At 38.9% G+C, this 23,307-nt stretch overlaps 1 protein-coding gene and 1 pseudogene across 5 annotated transcripts in view; one reads left to right on the plus strand and one right to left on the minus strand.

Moving 5' to 3' along the window:
- Positions 1–1,742: 1,742 nt before the first annotated feature.
- Positions 1,743–23,307, plus strand: part of LOC118929498 (vesicle-associated membrane protein 7) — a 74,584-nt gene continuing 53,019 nt past the window's right edge. For all 5 annotated transcript variants that reach the window (XR_008995368.1, XR_008995367.1, XR_008995365.1 and 2 more), the window contains exons 1-3: positions 1,743–1,888; positions 17,093–17,247; positions 22,208–22,265. Coding sequence is in view for 1 of the 5 variants with exons in the window: in XM_036919653.2 (XP_036775548.1) it covers positions 17,102–17,247; positions 22,208–22,265 (204 nt within the window). In the remaining 4 variants the exon portion in view is untranslated. The remainder of the gene's footprint in view (positions 1,889–17,092; positions 17,248–22,207; positions 22,266–23,307) is intronic.
- Positions 7,120–9,239, minus strand: LOC130682047 (cysteine dioxygenase type 1-like; annotated as a pseudogene).

Consider the following 23,307-nt stretch of genomic DNA (forward strand, 5'->3'; position numbering starts at 1 on the left):
GCTTACTCTCTGTCTGGCACTATTGCTCAGTAACCATTGCAACAATCTTCAAAAAAAGGTACTATTATTATAGTCATTTTAATGAAGAGAAAACTGAAGCTTGACAAGTGAGATATTTAGAAGATAGAATTAATATGGTTTCCTGATTGCTTGGATAAAAGCTTTGAGGGAGTGAAAGCATTCAAAATGATACCCAGTTTTCTGGTGTGGACAACTGATTGCATGGTTGTGCCATTCACTGAGATGACATTACAGGAGAAGGAGCATGTTATGGCAGAGGGAAGAGTAGAAACATTTTAGGTCAATTGAGGTTACCTTAAGTTTTAAGATGCTCAGCTCTCACTAGGTATTTCAGTCTGTGTTACAGATATCTTGTCTGGGCTTCTGTATGAGGAAAACACCATACAGATGACAACCAAAGCAATGGGAATGGTTACGATTACCCAAGTAAAGTGTAAAGAATAGGAACAGTGTGTAGGGCAGAGCCCTACAGAACATTAACATTTCAAAGGAAAATGAGGAGCTGCCACAGAAATGGGAAGGGAACCAGGAGAGTGTAGCATCTTAGAAAGTGCTATGAAATGAATATGGTTTCCCCTCCCCACCAAATTTTTATGTTGGAGCCCTGATCTTCAGGACTTTTGGGAGGTGATAAGGTCATGAGGCTGGAGCCTTCATAAATAGGATTAGTGCTTTTATGAGAGATGATGTCTCTCCACCATGGAGGATACAGAAAGTAGGCTTAAGTCTGCAAGCCAGGAAGCAAGTTTTCACCAGAACCAGATCATACTGGTACCCTGGCCTAAAACTTCTCAGCCTCCGGAACTGTGAGAAATACATTTCTGTTACTTAAGTCGTCTGGTCTATGGTATTTTGTCAAAGCAGCTCAAACTAAAGCAGATGGTTTCAAGGAGGGAATAATCAATGTAAAATCCTGCAGAGATGAAGTATGTTAATGGTTGAAAATTGTCCATTTATTTTCATAAAACTGTTGAGAATTTTGAGTGCAAAGAAGTGGGAGAGAGACCACCCGGTTAAGTTTGCACGTGGTAGGAGTTTGGCGGATGTGGGGTGAGAAAGGAGACTTCAGAATGTTTTAGATGAGAGAAACTTTGACATTTTTAAAATACTTATAATAAAGAAGCAGGAAGTATGGAGCCATGGACAAGTTAAAAGGGTTTATCAGAGCTAGACTCTGAGCTGACAAGAGAGAATAGGGATGTAAAGGGCACGGGGAGCTTAGATCAAAGGAGAGTAGTTTTTAAAAAAATAATTCTTAAAATAGTAACAGTATAATATAAAATAATAATATTGTAATATTTAATAATTATTACTATTGCAAGGATGGGAGAAAGGGTTTTTGAGGGGTCCACGGAGGTTAGAAAATTTCGTGGCAAGAATTGAGAGTTACGGTCAGATCAATTCTGTTTTGTGAAGTCACAGGCGGTATTACCTTCTGAGACTAAATGTGGAGATGGCAGGACAAGCTCCGCTCTTCATTTACTACGCCGACTCAATGATGGTGGACTTCTTCTGGCCCTGTACTCTCTCTTTTTCCGGAGAAACTGCGCTTGATGTTGTTTACGACAAGCGGTATTGACCCAACGTGCGGCGATCTCGGCGATATACTAGTCAGAACTACCATTCCCGGAATACAGTGCGGCTCTTGGGACATGCAGGAGCTGGGTACGCATAGGCCCCGCCCCGTCGCCCGCTCCCATTGGAGGAGCGCTCGCATTCCCAGGAGGCCGCGCGCCGGCGGGGCGCTTTATGCGGAAGCCGGTGGCGTCTGGTCCCATCCTCCTTTGGGAGCGGGCAGTTCGCGACCCCACGTCGATCCGCTCACTTCTCTTTCGAGTCCGCGCGCTCTCAGAGGGTGCCTGGACAGGTAATGGAGTGGGGCACTCTTGGTCTGAGGCGGGGAGACGACGGCGGAGGGTGGCCAGAGGTGTTAAGGAGAAGGTGCTAGGGTGGAGTGAGGTGGCAGTGCAGGGGTGACTTGGGCTTCTGTGGTGTCGACTGTTCGAATTGTCGGCCAGGTCTAGTTTTGGCGAAGTGCGTTTGATGGTGCGGAAATGGCCTCGAGTTAAAGACTGTCAGAATGCGTCACTTAATTTTTGTTACACGAGGAAAATAATTAACTTCCCCTCCGTTCGCATTGTGCAAGACCTTTCCGTAGCATTTGAATCTGTTAAAATCCCTGGAGTCTTACAAAAACTCGTTACGCCCTTGCTTCAGTGACGTCACTTTTCTGCTTCACCTCCTACTTCTGAGATCCTTCGTGGTTTTCTAGCCCTCTGTGTGCCTCTCCTCCACCGCCCAGTGTTGACATTCCTTTTTTCTCAGTTCGGATAGGGGCTCTGTGTCTCTCCGTCCAGTTTTCCCTCAGCATCAGACCCTTATGTTTTTGTTATTATTGACCAATATTTAACAAACTCTGACCATGTACTGTCTTTGGTAAACACTTCACATCTTACTCTCCCAAAACCCCCACAAGCAATCAGTTATCAAGTCCTTTTCTCTCTTCCTTCCTTTCCTTTCTTTATTTTCTTTTCTTACTTATTAATTGCTCTGGACTACCTGTACCTTCATTGTCCCACCCTTGAACCCAGAGGACGCTGTCATGTTTGGGGCATTCTTTACACTTGAATAGCTGTGGCTGAGAGCAGACCCACTCATATGTCTAACAAGTATTTATTGAATGGCTAATAGGTGCTAGACACTTCTAAGTGCAAGGGATATCGCTAAAAATAAGACATAGGAGATCACTATTCTCAGTAGTTTATGTATTTGTATGTGTGAGGGGGCAAACAGGAATAATCAACATGATATTAGATGGTGTTAGTGGTTAATGGAAAGTTGAACAGGTAGGTGACTTGACCGGGTAGGCATCTATCCTGAGAAAATCAGAGGGATTGGGTTTGGTCTTACAGCATCACAGAAAAAGACTATTTGTAATACCAAAAAGAATAGTCTTGATCTGTGACCAGACTTCAGGCTTTTCATAAACACCTCTTTTCCTCTGTCATTATCAATGTTTGCTTCTCATTCTTCTATCTTCTCTAAGGTTATTACATTTGAATTGGTGATATTTCCTTCTAAAACCCAGACAGAAGGGTTGGGGTTTGGATTACTCTCAGCTCAATTGCTTTGTCTTACTTGGGGAGATAGAAAATATTCTTCTTACCTACTGAATATAAAGTTATCTATCATTTATAGTATATTTAAAACCAAAACATGCTCAGGGTTCATTCATTTATTCAAATAATTGAGGGACTATTATATGCCAGGTGCTGTGCTGGGCACTGGGAATGTAGTGAAGATGAAATAGACACTTTGACCTCTCTTCCTAGGAGAAATAATTATAACAGTATATGGAGGAAATTCCTAATATGTAGGCTGGCACCTGCATTATTTATTCCTTCATCCAAGGTGAGATAACCACCAAACTTGTAAGAAACTCCTGAACAGTTGTGTACATTTTTAGATTATCCACTCATACTTTATTGCATATACTTATGTCTGTGTTCCCTATTGTACTGTGGCTCCCTTGACTACAGAGGTCCGTCCTTAGCGGCCTTCATACCTCCAGTGCCTACTATACTGGCTGCCGTATAGTAAACCCTTATAACGCATTGGTAAACTGAAGTGGGAAAACTATTTGATCCAACCCAAATTAATTTATACAAGGTCTTCTGTATATGAGGCCATTAAACATATCCCTAAACTTCTCATTCACCAAATGTGGACCATTCTATCTCATCAGACTGGTTTATTTACCTTCCCTAGCTTGTTCTCACTTCTATGCTTTCTCTTGTTCCATAGCTTCCCCGAAAATGAGTTCACATTTCTTTCTTGAGAGCTTTCAATGCCTCTACCCCCATTTAATTTAATTGACCAGACTAATAGTATGCCCCATGAAGCAAGGGTGGAAAAAATCTAATTTCCATTGTGTATTTCCTATGAAACATTCTGTTAATGAACTGAATGTTTAACACATATGTTAAACATATGTAATTAACATAATACATCCCTTTGCAATAATATAAATAATGATTCAGAAAGCTTTCTTTTGATTTTGCATCGACTAGTGCCATATGGTATGTTACAAGTTGATTCTTACACTTCTTTTTTTCTGTTTGAACAGTTTCACAATGTTTATTCATACAGCACAATATGGTATCATTTGGTTTCTACCTGGTATAAACACATCTTTGAGTATTACTTTTTTCCTTTGCCTGAGATAACTTACATGTTGATATTCTGCCACACTATCATTTTCAGAATGTCAGATAAAAGTTCTCAGTTCTTGAAAGGTTTTTTCCCATGCAGATATTTTTCGATTGTAAATTGTTATGGCAATGGATAAATTTTGTCTTTATAACTGATTTAAAAGTACGACAGGAATACAAGAGTGTTTGAGTCATGATTATCGTGATTTTATGATGTACCAACCTCAGAGCAGCCAGACATGCTTCTGAAACATTAAAAATTAAGCATTGTCATTTTAGGGAATTTCTTGGCACCTGTGCCCTCGTAACACAAATATAGCACCAGATTGTGTGTGTTAGCTCATTCATAAGGTATGAATATAGATGATCCAGAATACTTATATACATTTTTAATGTTATCAAAATAAAAATACAAAATTAAAAAATTTCTCAGAATACATGGACTTAAGTGTGAGAAATGTTGACTTGTTTTTTTTTCTTTGCTCAGTTCCCTGAAACTGTCCTCCACATGAAGAGGTCTCCACTGAAGAGGAGTGTTTGCATCATTGCCAAACTATTTTGTTACTATTTTTTTTCTTCAAAACAGGCAGTCCCTTGCTTAAAAATGGATATATTCCAAAAGTTCCTTTGTAAGATTATTGTTTGAAACTCTGGATGCATTTTCCTCTATAAATAATGCTGTTCATGACATTTCAGTTGTTAGGCCAATCAGTATGCCTTACTTAACAGCTAAGTTAATGGACTTAAAAAACTTTACTACAATTTATAATAGTTCTTTTATAAAAAACTGCATCCGTAATTCTCACCTGCATTCCCCCGTACCATCTATTTTTTGAATCCTGGCAACTGGAACAAAAATTCTTTTCTTGGAACCTTCTGGGCAATAGAAACATACCTTTCTAACTCCAAGCTGTTGGAAGTTGCCCTTCTGGCCCATAGCTCTAAGGGCAGACTTCTACTGTGATTAAGGAAAGAGATAGTGAGAGATTTTGGAGAGAAGAGGGAGGCAAGTAGGGGTGTTATGAATATGTGGAGAGGGGAGAGTAGGAGTGATTTGGGAGGAGTGGTGAGCTTCTAAGATGAGGGTTTGTTGTGTCCTCAAATAAGATATGTTGAATTCTGACCCCTGGTACCTGTGAATGTATGTAATTTCCTTATTTGGAAATAGAGTCTTTGCAGATGTAATTCAGATGTAAGTTAAAATGAAGTCATACTCGAGTAACAGAATGTCCTCATAACAAGATAAGAGACACAGAGAATGCCATGTGACTATGGAGTCAGAGATGGATATGCAATCCAAGGAACACCAGGTATTGTTAGCAAACCACCAGAAGCTAGGAAGAGACAAGGAAGGATTCTCTCCTACAGATTTCAGACGAAGCATGGCCCTGCCAATATCTTGATTTGAGGCTTCTGGCCTACAAAACTGTGAGACAATAAATTTGTTGTTTTAAGCCTTGCAGCATTTGGCACTTGGCACAGCAGCCACAGGAAACTCAAAGAGGATTCTTGATAGGAATGAAGTAGAATTGGATGGTGGCTCTAGGACCAAGTGAGGAGTGAATAAGAGAATAGGGAGGAACACTGTTGGAACACAGCTTTCCTTTATATTCCATTATCTTTTTTTTTTCTCTCAGGCTTATCTCATCATCCTTTTTTCTTCTTGAATATTATATTTATATAGCACTTTATGGTTTGTTAGACATTCACATACTGCCAATAATTAGCCAGAGGCAGGTTTTCTGACTTTAAATGCAGTATTCTTTCTGCCACAATTGTTTCTATTATTCCAGTACTCATTAAGACATTTGCAGATTCTATTGTGAGAGAGTTACAGTGGAAGCAGGTGAGACTTGAATATAGGTGGGATTTTTAACAGTATAGAAGAGAGTAAGAAATTACTATTAGTGACATCTAAGAGGAAAGTAAAGTTTCTCTTTGCTGTGTATCTAGTGTTTAACAGGCATTTTTAAATTGGGGACGACTTTTATTGAACAAAACACTGCTTCTCTATAACTTAAATCCATTGTTCCTACTTATATTCCATATAACCTCCATGTTCCAGGTGACTGTATTTTTTTATTAAGATATCATTGATATATAATCTTATGCTCAGGGGTCACATGAGCAACATTGTGGTTACTACATTCCCCCTATTATCAAGTCCCCACCACATACCCCATTACAGTCACTGTCCATCACCATAGTAAGATGCTATAGAGTTACTACTTGTCTTTCCTGTGCTATACTTCCTTCCCCGTGCACCCACCATATTACGTGTGCTAATTATAAGACCCCTTAATCCCCTTCTCCTTCCCTTCACACCCACCCTCCCCAACCCCCTTCCCTTTGATGACTGTTAGTCCATTCTTGGTTTCCGTGAATCTGCTACTGTTTCGTTCCTTCACTTTTTGCTTTGTTATACTCCACAGATGAGTGAAATCACTTGTTACTTGTCTTTCTCTGCCTGCCTTATTTCACTGAGCATAATACCCTCTAGCTCCATCCATGTTGTTGCAAATGGTAGGATTTTTTTTCTTCTTATGGCTGAATAATATTCCATTGTGTATATATACCACGTCTTTATCCATTCCTCTACTGATGGACACTTAGGTTGCTTCCATTTCTTGGCTATTGTAAATAGTGCTGCAATAAACATAGGGGTGCATATGTCTTTTTGAAACTGGGATCCTACATTCTTAGGGTAAATTCCTAGGAATGGAATTCCTGGGTCAAATGATATTTCTATTTTTAGTTTTTTGAGGGACCTCTATGTTTCCACAGTGGTTGAACTACTTTACATTCCCACCAGCAGTGGAGGGTTCCCCTTTCTCCTCATTCTTGCTAGCATTTGTTGTTCCTAGTCTTTTTTATGTTGACCATCCTTACTGGTGTGAGGTTATATCTCATTGTGGTTTTAATTCGCATTTCCCTGATAATTAGTGATGTGAAGCATCTTTTCATGTGCATGTTTTCCATCTGAATTTCTTCTTTGGAGAAGTGTCTGTTCATATCCACCACCCATTTTTTTAATAGGGTTATTTGCTTTTTGGGTGTTGAGGCGTGTGAGTTCTTTATATATTTTGGATGTTAACCCCTTGTCAAATGTGTCATTTGCAAATATATTCTCCCATACTGTAGGATGCCTTTTTGTTTTGCTGATAGTGTCCTTTGCTGTACAGAAGCTTTTTAGCATGATGTAGTCCCATTTGTTCATTTTTTATTTTGTTTCCCTTGCTCGAGGAGATGCGTTCAGGAAAAAGTTGCTCATGTTTATATTCAGGAGATTTTTGCCTATTTTTTTTTGTGTGTGTGTGTGTTCAAATCCAGCTTTATTAAAATTATTTGGCAATTTTGGTAATAGTACAAAGTCTTTGTAAGCACTGGACACAAAAATACGAGTTTATATATTTGGCTTGTTGTGGGTTTGGGTACATGTACTTTTCTAAATCTTCTGGACTTCATTTCCTTACCAAATGGCAAAGAGTCTGAAGTTTATCTACAATACCCTATTATTTATAGAAGAGGAACTTGTAAAATAAGATTGAAAAAATAAAATCCACAGATTCAAAAAATCCTCTTCAAATATTAATAACATACAAAGTATGTTATTAATACATTTAGTCCTCCAAGTAATAAGGCTGGCATTTGATGTCTGCAGTTTCTGGTTTTTATTTATTGCTAATTACAGGAGAGCACTTGATTTGGCATTTAAAAGTCACAAACCTCTTTTTTTTATGGGATTTCTCTTCTGCAGTAGTTTAGGGCACTATTTGCTTACTTAACGCCCTATAATTAGCATCTTCCTTACTGAAGATCTAAGTATTGGCTTTGTAAAGTATATTATTGGACAGCAAATGGTGGGAAGCCCTGTTGTCAAAGGCAAAACTTTCAGCGGATCTTAAAGTAAAAGCTCAGAGGATCTGGTCCTCCTCAGTTGTTCTCCAGTGATCCTGAAGTTGTAAATGGAGTCCTGATTCCAAATTTGCTATGGAATGTCATGGTGACTTTGTTTTTATGTCCTGTTCTCTGATCAAAGGCATGGCATGTATCAAAAGGTGGGCTGTACAAGTGAAGGGTCAAAGCAGGTTCCATATGGCTAATATTCTCTGCTCAATGTAAACCAATGGAATCATTGATGTAGGCACACTGGTTTTCCCTCAAGGTTCTTTCAGAGTTCTTGATCATCTCATTGGACTTTTTGTCAGGCCAGGCAAATAATGTCTCCCTTCAGATTTCCCTGCAGCATCTTCAGAAAGCAGTGTGAGTTTGCGTGATCATGGATACTGCTGCCATGTCCTTCACCCCAACATAGAATCATTAGATTAAATTTTCCATTTCCTTGATCCACAAGATTTCAGGTATACCTTTGGGTGACCGGGCGCAGCACTGGGGTCAGGAAAGCCTCGGTGCCTATGTTCTAAGAGTTTTATGTTTTCATGACTTATGTTCAGGTCTTTGATCCATTTCGAGTTTACTTTTGTGTATGGAGTTAGATGACAATCCAGTTTCATTCTCTCACATGTAGTTGTCCAGTTTTCCCAGTAATAGTTGTTGAAGAGGCTCTTATTTCTCCATTGTATGTCCATGGCTCCTTTATCATATATTAATTGACCATATATGCTTGGGTTTATATGTGGGCTCTCTACTCTTTTCCATTGGTCTATGGGTCTGTTCTTGTGCCAGTACCAAATTGTCTTGATTATAGTGGCTTTGTAATAGAGGTTGAAGTTGGGGAGTGTAATCCCCCAGCTTTATTCTTTGGCTATTTGGGGTCTTTTGTGGTTCCAAATGAATTTTAGAACTATTGCTCTAGTTTTTTGAAGAATGCTGTTGGTATTTTGTTAGGGATTGCATTGAATTTGTAGATTGCTTTAGGCAGGATGGCCATTTTGACAATATTAATTCTTCCTACCCAAGAGTATGGGATGAATTTCCATTTATTAGTGTCCTCTTTAATTTCTCTCATGGGTGTCTTGTAGTTTTCAGAGTATAGGTCTTTTACCTCCTTGGTTAGGTTTATTCCTAGGTATTTTATTCTTTTTGATGCAATTGTGAATGGAATTGTTTCCCTGATTTCTCTTTCTGTTAGTTCATTGTTAGTGTATAGGAGTACAACAGATTTCTGTGTATTAATTTTGTATTCTGCAACTTTGCTGAATTCATATATTAGTTCTAGTAGTTTGGAGTGGAGTCTTTAGGGTTTTTTTATGTACAATATCATGTCATCTGCAAACAGGGACAGTTTAACTTCTTCCTTACCAATCTGGATGCCTTTTATTTCTTTGTGTTATCTGATTGCCATGGCTAGGACCTCCAGTACTATGTTGAATAAGAGTGGGGAGAGTGGGCATCCTTGTCTTGTTTCCGATATTAGAGGAAAAACTTTCAGCTTTTCACTGTTAAGTATGATGTTGGCTGTGGGTTTGTCATGTATGGCCTTTATTATGTTGATGTACTTGCCCTCTATACCCATTTTATTGAAATTTTTTATCATGAATGGGTGTTGAATTTTGTCAAATGCTTTTTCAGCATCTATGGAGATGATCGTGTGATTTCTGTCCTTCTTTTTATTGATGTGGTGGATGATATTGATGGATTTTCCAATGTTGTACCATCCTTACATTCCTGGAATGAATCCAACTTGATCATGGTGTATGATCTTTTTGATGTATTTTGAATTCAGTTTGCTAATATTTTGTTGAGTATTTTTGCATCTATGTTCATCAGGGGTATTGGTGTGTAATTTTCTTTTTTTGTGGTGTGTTTGCCTGGTTTTGGTATTAGAGTGATGCTGGCTTCATAGAATGAGTTTGGAAGTATTCCCTCCTGTTCTACTTTTTGGAAAACTTTAAGGAGCATGGGTATGTCTGATAAAATTCAGTGGTAAAGCCATCTGGTCCGGGAATTTTGTTCTTGGGTAGTTTTTTGATTACTGACTCAATTTCATTGCTGGTAATTGGTTTGTTCAGATTTTCTGTTTCTTCCTGGGTCAGTCTTGGAAAGTTGTATTTTTCAAGAAAGTTGTCCATTTCTTCTAGGTTACTCAAGTTGTTAGCATATAATTTTTCATAGTATTTTCTCATAATTCCTTGTATTTCAATGGTGTCCATAGTGATTTTTCCTTTCTCATTTCTGATTCTGTTTATGTATGTAGACTCTCTTTTTCTCTTGATAAATCTGGCTATGGGTTTATCTATTTTGTTGATTTTTAAACGAACTAGCTCTTGGTTTTATTAGTTCTTTGTATTGTTTTGTTATTCTCAATTTTATTTATTTATTCTGTGATCTTTATTATGTCCTTTCTTCCACTGACTTTGGACCCCATTTCTTCTTCTTTTTCAAGTTTCATTAATTGTGAATTTAAACTGTTCACTTGGGATTGTTCTTCCTTCTTTAAATAGGCCTGAATTGCTATATACTTTCCTCTTAGAACTGCCTTCACTTCGTCCCACAGAAGTTATTTTGGAGCATGTTGTTAAGCCTCCATGTGTTTGTGAGCCTTTTTGTTTTCTTAGTACAATTTATTTCTAGTTTCATACCTTTGTGACCTGAGAGGTTGATTGGTACAATTTCTGTCTTTCTGAATTTGCTGAGGCTCTTTTTGTGGCCTAGTATGTTATCTGTTCTGGAAAATGTTCCATGTGCACTTGAGAAGACTGTGTATCCTGTTGCTTTTGAGTGGAGTGTTCTGTAGATGTCTGTTAGGTCCATCTGTTCTAATACATTGTTCAGTGCCTCTGTGTCCTTATTTATTGTCTGCCTTGGTGATCTGTCCTTTGGAGTGAGTGGTGTGTTAAGTCTCCTAAAATGAATGCATTGCATTCTATTTCCCCCTTTATTCTGTTAGTATTTGTTGCACATATTTGGGTGCTCCTATGTTGGGTGCATTGTTGCGGTCAGGGACCGTGAAAATGAGAAACCGAGTCAGAATGACATTTAATGCAGAGGGCTTAGACTTCCTCTCGAGACTAAGTACCAAGTCAGTGCTCCCCTGCACTTTTATTAAGTTACAGCAAGCAAAAGACAGGATTATAGGATAAGTTTTATCATCATAACAATTGCAAACTAATCCTGTTAAAGTTTCTGTCTCCTCAAGTCATCCACCACTTGAGTCTCAAGGTGTGTTCCTTATCTGCGTTTGCCTCAGAAAGGATCACGAGAACTGTTTGCAGTCCTTGTCACACCACTCATGACTCACACCAGATTCCAAGATGCAGCACCTATTGTTCTTTTCTCTTAGATTGGTTTTGACTATAGATTAAGCTTAAGCAGGAACTAAATTAGAGAGAGTTTAACTGCTGGGGTATCTACAGTGCATAGCTATTTATAATGGCTGTATCCTCTTGTTGGACTGACCCCTTTATTATTATATAATGTCCTTCTTTGTCTCTTGGTACTTTATTTGTTTTGAAGTCTATTTTATGTGGTACAAGTATTGCAACTCCTGCTTTTTTCTCCCTATTGTTTGTTTGTTTGCATGAAATATCTTTTTCCATCCCTTCACTTTTAGTCTGTGTATGTCTTTGGGTTTGAAGTGAGTCTCTTGTAGGCAGCATATAGATGGGTCATGCTTTTTTATCCATTTAGTGACTCTATGTCTTTTGATTGGTGCATTCAGTCCATTTACATTTAAGGTGATTATCGATAGATATGTAGGTATTGCCCTTGCAGGCTTTGGATTTGTGGTTACCAAAGGTTCAAGGACAGCTTCTTTACTATCTGACCGTATAACTTAACTCACTTATTATGCTATTATTAACACAATCTGAAGATTCTTTTTTCTCTCCCTTCTTTTTGTTTCTCCTCCACTCTCTATATGTTAGGTGTCATATTCTGTACTCTTTGTGTATCCTTTGACTGACTTTGTGGGTAGCTGATTTAATTTTGCATTTAGCTAGTAATTAATTGGCCTACTTCCTTTACTGTGGTTTTATTTTTTATGGTGACAGCTATTTAGCCTTTGGAGCCCTTCCATCTAGAGCAGTCCCTTTCAAATACACTGTAGAGATGGTTTGTGGGAGGTGAATTACCTCAAATTTTGCTTATCTGGGAATTGTTTAATCCCTCCTTCAAATTTAAATGGTAACCTTGCCGGGTAGAGTAATCTTGGTTCTAGGCCCTTCTGTTTCATTGCATTGAATACATCATGCCACTCCCTTCTGGCCTGTAAGGTTTCTGCTGAGAAGTCTGATAGCCTGATGGATTTTCCTTTGTAGGTGATCTTTTTCTCTCTCTGCCTGCCTTTAATACTCTGTCCTTGTCCTTGATCTTTGCCGTTTTAATTATTATATGTCTTGGTGTTGTCTTCCTCGGGTCCCTTGTGTAGGGGGATCTGTGGATCTCCATGGCCTGAGAGACTATCTCCTTCCCCAGATTGGGTAAGTTTTCAGCAATTACCTCCTCAAAGACACTTTCTATCCCTTTTTCTGTCTCTTCTTCTTCTGGTACCCCTATAATGTGAATATTGTTCCGTTTGGATTGGTCACACAGTTCTCTTAATATTCTTTCATTCCTAGAGATCCTTTTTTCTTTCTCTGCCTCAGCTTCTTTGTATTCCTGTTCTCTCATTTCTATTTCATTTACTGTCTCCTCAACCTCATCTAATCTTCTTTTAAATATGTCCATTTTATGTTTCATCTACTGTATTTTTTAACGTGTTTATCTTCCTCCTGAATTCATCCTGTAGCTCTTGAATATTTTCCTGTAGCTCCATTAGCATACTTATACCTTTTATTTTGAGTTCTTTTTCAGGAATATTGGAGATTTCAGTCTCACTGAGCCCTATTTCTGGTTTTTCAGGCATTTTGAATTAACAGGGTTCTTCTGCCTTTTCATAATCGTATTGGATAGTGAGAAATACTAGGTTTGTTTAGGCAGTGCCCCCTAGGGCCCAGAAGCTCTGCTTTTCGGAGCTGCCTGGTACTTGGAGCGATGGCATTGGTTGCAGCTGAGTGCTGCCAGTGTCTGCCCTAAAAATCATGCCCTTTCCTGCTTCCCAGCCATAGTTCCTGCCTCCTCTGTCAGGGCCACTGACCTACTGTCAGGGAGCAGCCTCTGCATTAAGGCCCTAAGGTACCATAAGCAGGGCTGCCCTCCGGCTGGCCTGGAGTGATGGCTGGGGTCACAGGCAAACAGCGTGGGTGTCTGTCAGGTGGGCAAAACCCTTTCCTGCTTTCTCGCCACAGTACCTGCCTCCACTGTCAGGACCTGTGAGCCACATGCAGGGGGCAGCCTCTGTGTTAAGCCGTGTAGTTGCTGTAGGTGGGGCTGCCCTCCAGCTGGTCAGGAGTGATGACGGGCAGTGGGTTTTCACACAGTTGCTGGCATGGAGGAAGAAGCAGCAGGCTGCTTGATCACAGTGAGGGGCCTCAGGGCTGCATTGCCCACCAGGGGAATGGACTACCTGAAGCTATTGAAAGTTCCCAACCTGCTGGGCTGAGTGTGATGGGATGATTTTTTCCACCTGTTCCTTCTCCTGAATCCTTGCCCTTTAAGCAGCTCTCTCACTGTTGGGAAGTCTTTCAAAGCACCCACATTTCTTTTTTTCCCAGGGCAGCCAGTTGTTGGGAACCTGTTCGCAGTCGTAGTCTGTGACTTTGGTTTTCAGCCCCTCTAATCTCCAGAGCACCATGCAATGTGGGTTTGTGCTCCCAGAGTAGATTTCTAGGGCTGGATATTTAGTAGTCCTGGGCTTCTACTCTCTCCCTGCACTGATTCTCTTCCTACCCCTGGTGAGCTGGGGTGGGGGGAGTGCTCAGGTCCTGCTGGGTCGCAGTTTTATTTTTCTGCCCTTTTCCGTGAGATATTCTCTTTTTGCAGATGTAGACTGGCTGGTGCAATCTTATTTCTGGTCACTCTTTTAGGAATAGTTGTATTTGCTGTATTTCCGTATTATATGTGGTTTGGGGAGGAGATTTCTGCCTCACTTCTCACGCCGCCATCTTTTTTCCTCCTCCATATGTCTGTGCTTTATATAAACTTGAAGACTGCTGTCATGTTCCCTTAAGTCTTTTTTTCATGTTAAACATTTCTAGTTCCTCTAGCTATTCTTCAAATGATACAGTGCCCATGTCTTTTACCTATGCTGTTGTTCTTTCGTGCAGTCTTGAAATGCTATACCTGGAATTAAACTCAGTATTACACGTGTGTTCTAATAGCACAGAATATAATGGCACACTCAGCCCAGCAGGTTGGGAACTTTTAAGAGCTTCAGGCCCTCCATCCCCCTGGCTGGCAATGCAGCTCCGAGTTCCCCCCACCACGATAAGCAGCCTGCCGCTTCTTCTTCCACACTGGCACCTGTGCACAAACCCACATTTCTTAATACAGTTGAAGATTACATAAGCATTTTAAGCAATTGCCTCATTTCAGTTCATAAGACACTAGGTCTTTTTGTATTGTTGCCAAACTCAGTTTAGCTCTCGAAGCGGCTAAGGGACTGAGGTTGCTACTCTTTCATCTGTAGGCCTCAGGGACTATATGATTTCTTCTACCTATTTCTCTTTGTGTTTTTGTTCTACTCCACTGCTCTTTGCTTGGTGAAGGGGGTAGCCTAGTAAACAATGTTCTGCATGTAATTGTAGATTAATGATAACAAAATTAAAAAAAAGATATATGGAAAACTATTTAGGACCTGCTCCCTAGTCTGTTTTTGTTGGAAATTTAGGTTGTTTCCTAATTTTTGTTATGATAAATAGCTCTGCAATTAAAGTTTTTGTACATAAAAAAAATTCAGTGACTTTTACAGTCTCCATTCTGTGCATCAGTGAACATAGCTAGGAGCTGACACTTGTTTCTTCTTGAATCTTTTTTCTCTTTGGCTTCCAGGCCATCATACTCTTCTGGGTTTCCTCTTAACTTTTCCAGTTGATGCTTCTCAGTCTTCTTTGTGGGTCCCTATTCATCTGCCTTTCCCTCAACTATCTATTGCACTTTAGGTTTTATCTTTGGTTTTCCCTCAATTTTGGTTGTGCTTTTAGTTTTTTTCTGTATACAATATATCTTTAGCAAGTAAATAATGTTTAAAATGGCAGGTCTAGGTGAGCTCATCTAAGGATCAAGGAGTGCAGAACCATTCCCCACAAATCAACATTTAGAGGTCAGCTACAGGAGGACTCAGCAAGAAAACAGAAGGAGCAGCTAGGTATGTAGGAGTATTTCAAGAAGGAGCTTTAGCAGGGTTGACTATTCTTGAGAGGTCAAGTCAGGTGAGAACAGAGAAGTGACCACTGAATTTTGCAGCATAGAGGCTGTTGGTGATCTTAGTAAGGATGGTTTTGTGGAGTGTTGAGAGCAAAAGCCAGATTATAGTAAGTTGAAGAGTTAAAAGGAGGTAGATAAGCAGAGATAGTGTGCAGATGATGATTTTAAGAAATGGAGCAGTGCCTAGAATGTTACAGGATCATTGGAGGCTTTTAGGATCAAGGAATATAATGTATGAGGAAGTGATTTGGAGATTACAACTCGCTACATATGTGTAAGGATAAATCCAGAAAGAAGATGACTGAGGACATAATTATGGAGAACACCCTCAATGAAGAGACCCTGAGAGGAGTTCAGCTCAAGAGACAGATGAGCATTTTTTATAGTGTGCTGTCCTTCAGTGCTGGGATTCCAAGAAGCAATCAGTGGATTCCCTGACGTAAAGGTGTTTCACAAAATATGGTTGTGTGAATCAAATGTATCCAGACAGGCTTGCCTTAAATACTTATTTTAGAACCCCACCTCAGGCCTACTAAATCAGAATTTCAAGAGATGATGCCAAGAATTTTGTTTTTTACCGAGTGACTCTAACTCTGTCACCTAAGATAACTCATTCACAGTACAGTTTAAGAACCACTGGTTTATTGAATGAAACTGAACATGTAAACACAGGTTGAAGAATAGGAAGGCATTTGTTAATTTCTTTTTATAAGTTTGTACTGTAACATAAGAAAAACTGAGCATGGGAAAAATAGTACAATTTCATATACATGAGAAAAGTAATCTTAAACTCATGCAGTTTATTGTTTTAGAAATGTTTTTTAATGAAGGATTTTTCCATGATTTATAGAACCATTTCTCTTGTGGAAATTTTGGGTTATTTTCACTTGTGTGTATTATGGATAATGCCTTTGGAAGAGAGGCAGTGCACAGTATAGTGATAAGATTGTGTGTTCTGGAACCACACAGCCTGGGTTTCAATCCCAACTCTTAGCACTTATTAGCTGTGTAATTTTGGGCAAATTGTTTAGGTTACCCATACTTCAGTTTCTTCATTTTAATGTATCATAAAGTCCATAATTTCATTGATGTAAGAATTAAATGAGTTAATAATTGTGAAGTGCTTACAGTGGTATCTAGCACACAGTAAGCACTTAATAAATATGGGCTGTTACTGGTAATAGGTATCTTTGTGAATCTAGAGTCTAACTTCCATTTAACTGTTAACCTAGGATTAATTTATCAGGAGGGGATTACTGTATTAAGGAATGAAGACATCGTTATGTCCCTTTCCTGTCTATGGTCAATACTTTTCAAAGGGTGATATTAGTCTGTGGTGTACAATTTATAAAGGCAGCCTATTAATGAAATGTATGTGTGTGTATAATATATGCATTACATTATACACACACAAAAGTATACATATACATATTTGGTATGTTTATGTGTGTATGCATATCAGTGTGGTTTAGGTCAGAAATTTGTACAAGACTGTGACCTTGTTAAGCCCATTATCAAGTCTGTGATATTAATGTTATAGTGCCTTGGGCAATACTGTCTCCAGGTAGATGTTGGTAAATGATAGTAACTTACTTTTGAAAGATCATGTCAAAGAAATATTCTAAGTCTTGTGTGTCTTTTTTTCCTTTTAATAGATTGAAGTCATGGCCATTCTTTTTGCTGTTGTTGCCAGGGGAACCACTATCCTTGCCAAACATGCTTGGTGTGGAGGAAACTTCCTGGAGGTGACAGAGCAGATTCTGGCTAAGATACCTTCTGAAAATAACAAACTAACATACTCACATGGCAAGTGAGTTCTGCTCTGTGTGGGTAGAGGGTGAAAAAAGTGAATTTTACTATAATCAGAACGGTAGAAAACTAGAAAACAATATTCTTGGTAAAGATAACCTGAATAAGTTGACAAAATGGTAACTTTTATCGGCATGGAAAATGTCTGGTTCTATTATAAATTTAACTTGAAATTATTTTATTCTATCATAGAAGTGATACTAATATTTTAAAGATATGGGAACGTTAGATGTAAAAATGACTGTTACAGAGCTCTAGGATATGTGAAACTTGATACAGGTAAGATAAATAATACTCCTTCACTCTTTGATTATTTATTGAGTCCTTGCCAGGCACTTTTCTTGGTGCTGGGGATACAATAAGAAATTACACAGTATTTGCCCTCACAAAGTTATATTTTAATGAAGGAGCAGTCAAATCCATAGATAATTATAGCAGGAGGTAGTAGACCAGGGGGATGGCATTCTAGGTAGAAAACAGCTGGTAGTGAAGTATGGAGGCATGAGATCATAGGGCATATTTTAGTAACTGCAGGTGGTTCTCTGTGACTGGTACAGAACATGATGAAAATAAAGCTACAGAGATGAGTGGAGAGAGGTCATGTTGGGCCTCATAGGCCATGTTAAGAAATTGGACTTTACCCTGTGGACAGTGGGAAGGCATGAAGGTTTTCAGCCAGGGTGTTATATGGTCAGGTTTTTCTTTAGAAAGATCACCCTGGTGACTGGTTGGAAAATGGAACAGAAAGGGCACAGATGGAGAATCTTAGTAATCAGATAAAAAGTGACTCAACCTTTCTCATCAATACTTAAGAAACTTCTGTCATTTAACCCATGCTCATTTCCTTGGTTCTTATCTCAGAAAGAGTTCCTTACTGCTTTCCAGGGACTAACTCCTTGTAAATTTAGTATCTAGTGTAAGTTACTATAACAGAGAGACCCCAAAATACAATGTTAACTTAAATGAGATATCCCAGAGATGTGTACTTTGGGGTTAGCGGGGATGACTCTGCTATCTTCCAGCTCTGGCCAAGGAACTCCTTCAGCTTTTGGTATCTCTCAGTGTTTGCCCATTACAGTATGCACACACAAAAGTATATATATATTTAAGCAAAATCCAGTAGTAGCCTGACAATTCATTGTTCATAAGCTACATGTTTACATTTTATTCTCTGCATAGTTGTACATCTAAACCACCTGGAAGGGAGGCTGGAATTATCATTTATAGCTGTGTAGCCATATTCTCAGCTAAAATTTTGTTACTCTGCAAGAAGTTAAAGGGTATCAGGAGACAGCTTTTAATCTTCCAGTGTACTTTTCTGGTTCACCCAGATACCTGGGTGTACTGTTCTTCCGAAACATAGGACATACCTCCTTTCTGTAGAAGGTGATCCCAAAGATTCATCTGGTCACTGTGTCCAGCTCCAGGTTCACAGAGTCTGGGTTCTTCAACAGGTGCCTGGGCTTGTTTCGGTGGCCCACTGACCATCAACCTAAAGACAAATCCTAGGTTTCCCCTGTTCTTCCAGCCCAACCCAATAGCTACTGGAATAAGAACATCATCATCACAGTGGAGGTTATAAACTCCTACTTAGAAAAGGGAAGAATGAGAAGGACATAGAGGTCACTGCTTCCTAGCAGTGTTCAAATAACTACTTCACAGCAATTTCAAATATTCTGTGTTCTGATACAGGAGTGGGTAGTAGGTCTGCTTTATTGGAGGACCTCTTTCATCTTTTCCTCCTGACTCCTGGCTTTGTTTTCCAGGAGGATATTCCTGGTCCACTATCATCTCGGGCCACATCCAGAGTGGGAGTTAGAGAATATGTCATCTTTCGGAACTGTACGGGTTTTCTAGTCTGTTGCTTAGCGATATAGTTTAGGGGCCCAGAGGTTGCCTTAGGGGTAAATAATCCCAGTTTCTTGTGACTGTGCCTTCATAGTTTCTTCGAAAACATTAGGTTTATGATCTTTGTGTTTTTAGTAAATTCCTAGGAAAATGCCTAGGGAGAGCACATGAAGTCCTTTTAGAGGCAAGACTGGAAGATAGGGCGTGCATCTTTCACTCATATTTTATCAGCCAGAACTTAGTCACATAGCTGAATGTAGCTATCAGGGAAACTAGAATATGTAATCCAATGAAAATGTTACAGTACAACAAAGTGATGTTATCCATCTGCATGACAATGATTTCCCCCCTGAAATATGACCTTCCACTTGCTATTCATTTCTTCTTTAACAGTATCACCACCAGCCATTCAGTTGGCTACACCTAAAACTTCAGAAACATATTTGACTTCTTTACCAAATCCTTGCCAATCTCCTACAAGAGGATTTTCAATCCAGTCCTTCTCTATCCCTCCTCACTGTACTGTTAGTTTGGGTCTTTATGGTTTTTCATTTCTAATAGCTTCCTCTTAACTGCTTTTTCTGCTTCTAGTCACTCCTTCCATAAATTTGTATATCACATTCCTATGATAATACTCTCTTGCTTAAAACCCATTGCTTTTAGAATAAAGTCCAAACTTGGTCTTCACCATTTTGTCTGCTCCTGACCTTTTATCCTTATCTCTGTAGGACTCCTTGCCATTCCCTGACCTAGCTGTGTTATTTTGATCTTTGATATAGCTTTTTCATGCTTTTGCATCTTGGAATATGTTTTCTTTCCTAGGCCTCCTGGTAAACTTTTTCTCATTTTATAAGTCCCAAATGAAATACTTTCTTATTATCACTTTAATCCCTCTAAAAGGACCATTCTGATCATGTCCTCCCATAAGCAGGTACTCCCAAACCTTGGGGTAAATAAAGTTCTTTAACATGACCTGAAAGAGTCTTCAGGATCTGGCCCTGTTTCCTTCTCTGGCCCCAACTGTTGCTACTTTAGCCTTCAATTTTGTTCTCCACCCATATGTACTAATTTGCCTTTCAGTGCTGGGTTCTTTCTCTATAACTAGTCTTTGCAATAGCTATTACCTTTTACTAGAATATGTTTATCTTACTTACTTTTTAAAAACTTGACTGTCTTCCTGAGCTTAGATGTTTCCTCTTCTAGAAACCCCTGAACTCAAATACTGGGCCAGGTGCATCCTTTTTGTGTCTCTAGCATCCTGTGTTTATTCATATTGTAGCACTTACCACTGTGTATTAGAATTGAAGTCTATGTTTATTTTTTGTCTCTGTTCCCTGACTATAGGCTTCCTGATGGCAGGGACCATACCTCATTGCTTTTGGTATCTTTGCACCAAGTTATTCCCAGGAAGGACAAAAAAACTTTTGTGGGGAAAATGATGACTTCCATTTTGGACATGTGTTTAAGTTGTCTGTGGTATTCCCAGTTGGATATGGTAGTAGACAGTAACATATGCAGGCCTGGAGCTCAGGAGTAGTCTCCTGTGCTGCAGTAGTCGTCTGTCTGGTCTTCCTTTCAGTCAGATATAGATTTGAGAATTATGATTGTAATTGTGGTAGCTGAAAACAAACAATAAAACATGAGCAAGGATGCTGCCCTCAGGGAGTGTTTGTTAGAAAAGCCAGGGGGCTGAGGATACTGGAAAACATCAACAAAGAGGGAGACTACTGCATAAACCAGGCAAGCCTGGTATAAAGAATCTAGTGGAGAGAAAAATACTTTGAAGAAGAAAGAAGTAGTGAACTCTATACGTTTCAGAGAGAGCCATACGGCAGTGTGGAAGTCATTGGTGTAACTGATGTAAACAGTTTCAGAGTAATAAGGGAAGACATTTTGCCTGAGTTCCCATACTTCCTTGAAATTCTTAGCAAGCTTCAATGTGAACATTAATAATAGAATTCAACAAGTACTCCTGTCTAGCCACTTGCCCAAGGTAGCAATCTGGGAAGCAAACTTGAGTTATCTCTCTGCATCTTCCAACAGCCAATCCCCAAGTTCAGTTCTGTTTCTTCTCTGTCTCTTCTTTATTTGTCTTATCATTTCTTACCTGCAGTGCTGCAGTAGTCTCCTGTCTGGTCTTCCTTTCTGTCAGTTCTCTACATTCTAGCCAAAGTATTCTTTTATATGGCAAATATGATCACACTCTCCCCAGGCTGAAACCTTTTGATGCTTTTTCATTATTGTTAGGATAATGCATAGTGAGGTTTAATAGTCTTGTATAATCTGGTATTTGCTTACTTCTCTAGTGTCACAGGCAATTAATTTTTTCGTCAAAGCTCTATACTCTAGTAATGGAAACTAGTTTTACTTTCTAAACCCATTATGTGCTCTTTTATCTACAGGCCCTTATGCTTATTGGTCTCTCACTCTGGAACACTCTTTTGCTTTTCACTTTGCTATCTCTTACTCATTCTTCAGGGCTCAGCTCAGACAAAACTTGCTCCAGGATGTCTTCCATGTTACCCTTAACTTTGTTAGGTGCCTCCTGTATGTTCACAGAGCTCCACATACTGTCTTTTTAACTCTTCATCATCCTCATTACCATGCTTCTTTGTAATCCCTTCACCATGATCTCTGTGAAGACAGGGACTGATGGTTTTGCATATTTTGTATCCTTAGATGCAGCCCAGTAACTGGCTCAAAGTATATACCAAACAAATGTTATTAAGTATTTGGTAGAAAGAGTCTTTGTTTTGAGATTTTAGAAGAAGGCAAGGAAGACCTCATGGCCCATTGGAGATTAATTTTAATTATATGTCCCTTCTGAAATGTCGTCTCTTGTTCAGGCCTTCAGAGTCCAAATTATACACTTTCAGCTACCATTTTAATGGGTGATGTGCTATATACCTAGGGTAGAGACCATTTAATTTCTTACTTATTCCTATTAGTTTGATTTGAGGGAGACAGGTATATAGGAGAGGGAAAGAGAATAGACAATATCTGTAAATAATATGGTCACCTTGACAGTCCTAAATTTGCTTACAATATAAAAGATAGAAGTGAAAGAGATATTGCTTATAACCACAATAAGTTTTATGTCTTTTATTCTACAGTTACTTGTTTCATTACATCTGCCAAGACAGGATTGTGTATCTTTGTATCACTGATGATGTAAGTAATTTGAAGACATGTTGCTGTTTAACATGTTACTGTTAATAGAGTCAGTTTCCTAATTATCTATATCTATGGTGGGTAAAGCTGATGTGAATGTAACTGTCCATAGCTGGAAATTTTTTTCTATACTTTGCATTTATCATACAGAGCAGCAAATGACAAGAAAATTTGATAATCTGGTTATATGCAAATCAACTCACTTTCGGTAGAATTTTAGCTTTAACCTCTTGTGGCTTCCACATTTATCCTTTCATGTAGTAAGAATTGATGTTCATAATTATGACCCTTTGGTATCAAATCATTTCTAAATTTATCTGAAATATTAAATATATTATTTCATACTCTAATTAATAATGAATATTTTAATGTATGTAGATTTTGGGAAATCAAAATCACAATACATTGTCAGCTTTATAATTCTGTCACATTGTTAGGTTGTTTTTTGAATGTTTGTAGGTTCTAGATCCAAAATGCTCAAAAACTTAACAGCACCATCATGGTCCTTTCTCTTTGGTATCGTTAGTGTCAGCTTCCTCCTAGACACATTCCCCTTATGGTTGCATGGAGCTTCGTGCTTATTTATTCATGTCCAGAGAAGAGGGACTATGTCTTCCCAAGTATCTTATTGTATGAATGAGGAAACTTCTCCCAGTGTACACGCCTGCCTTCAGTATGGACTTCCTTTCATGTCTTATTGGCTGGGAATAGGTTACATGCTTATTTCTTAATTGATCACTGACAAGCGGCATGAAATTAGTGTGATTACCATAGGTCAGGGCTCTTAACCTTTGTTTTGTCATAGACCCCTTTGATACTCATGGACCCCTCCCAGAATGTCTTAAAATGTTTGAAATAAAACACATGCTTATAATCTTACTACACTGATGGACAGTGACTGCAATGGGATATAGGGGGGGACTCGATAATAAGGATGAATGTAGCAACCACATTGTTTTTCATGTGAAACCTTCATAAGAGTGTATTTCAATTATACCCTAATAAAAAAAAGCACATGCTTATCAGTGAAACCAATTATATT

The sequence above is a fragment of the Manis pentadactyla genome, chromosome X (assembly GCF_030020395.1).
Source record: "Manis pentadactyla isolate mManPen7 chromosome X, mManPen7.hap1, whole genome shotgun sequence".
Classification (NCBI taxonomy): domain Eukaryota; kingdom Metazoa; phylum Chordata; class Mammalia; order Pholidota; family Manidae; genus Manis; species Manis pentadactyla.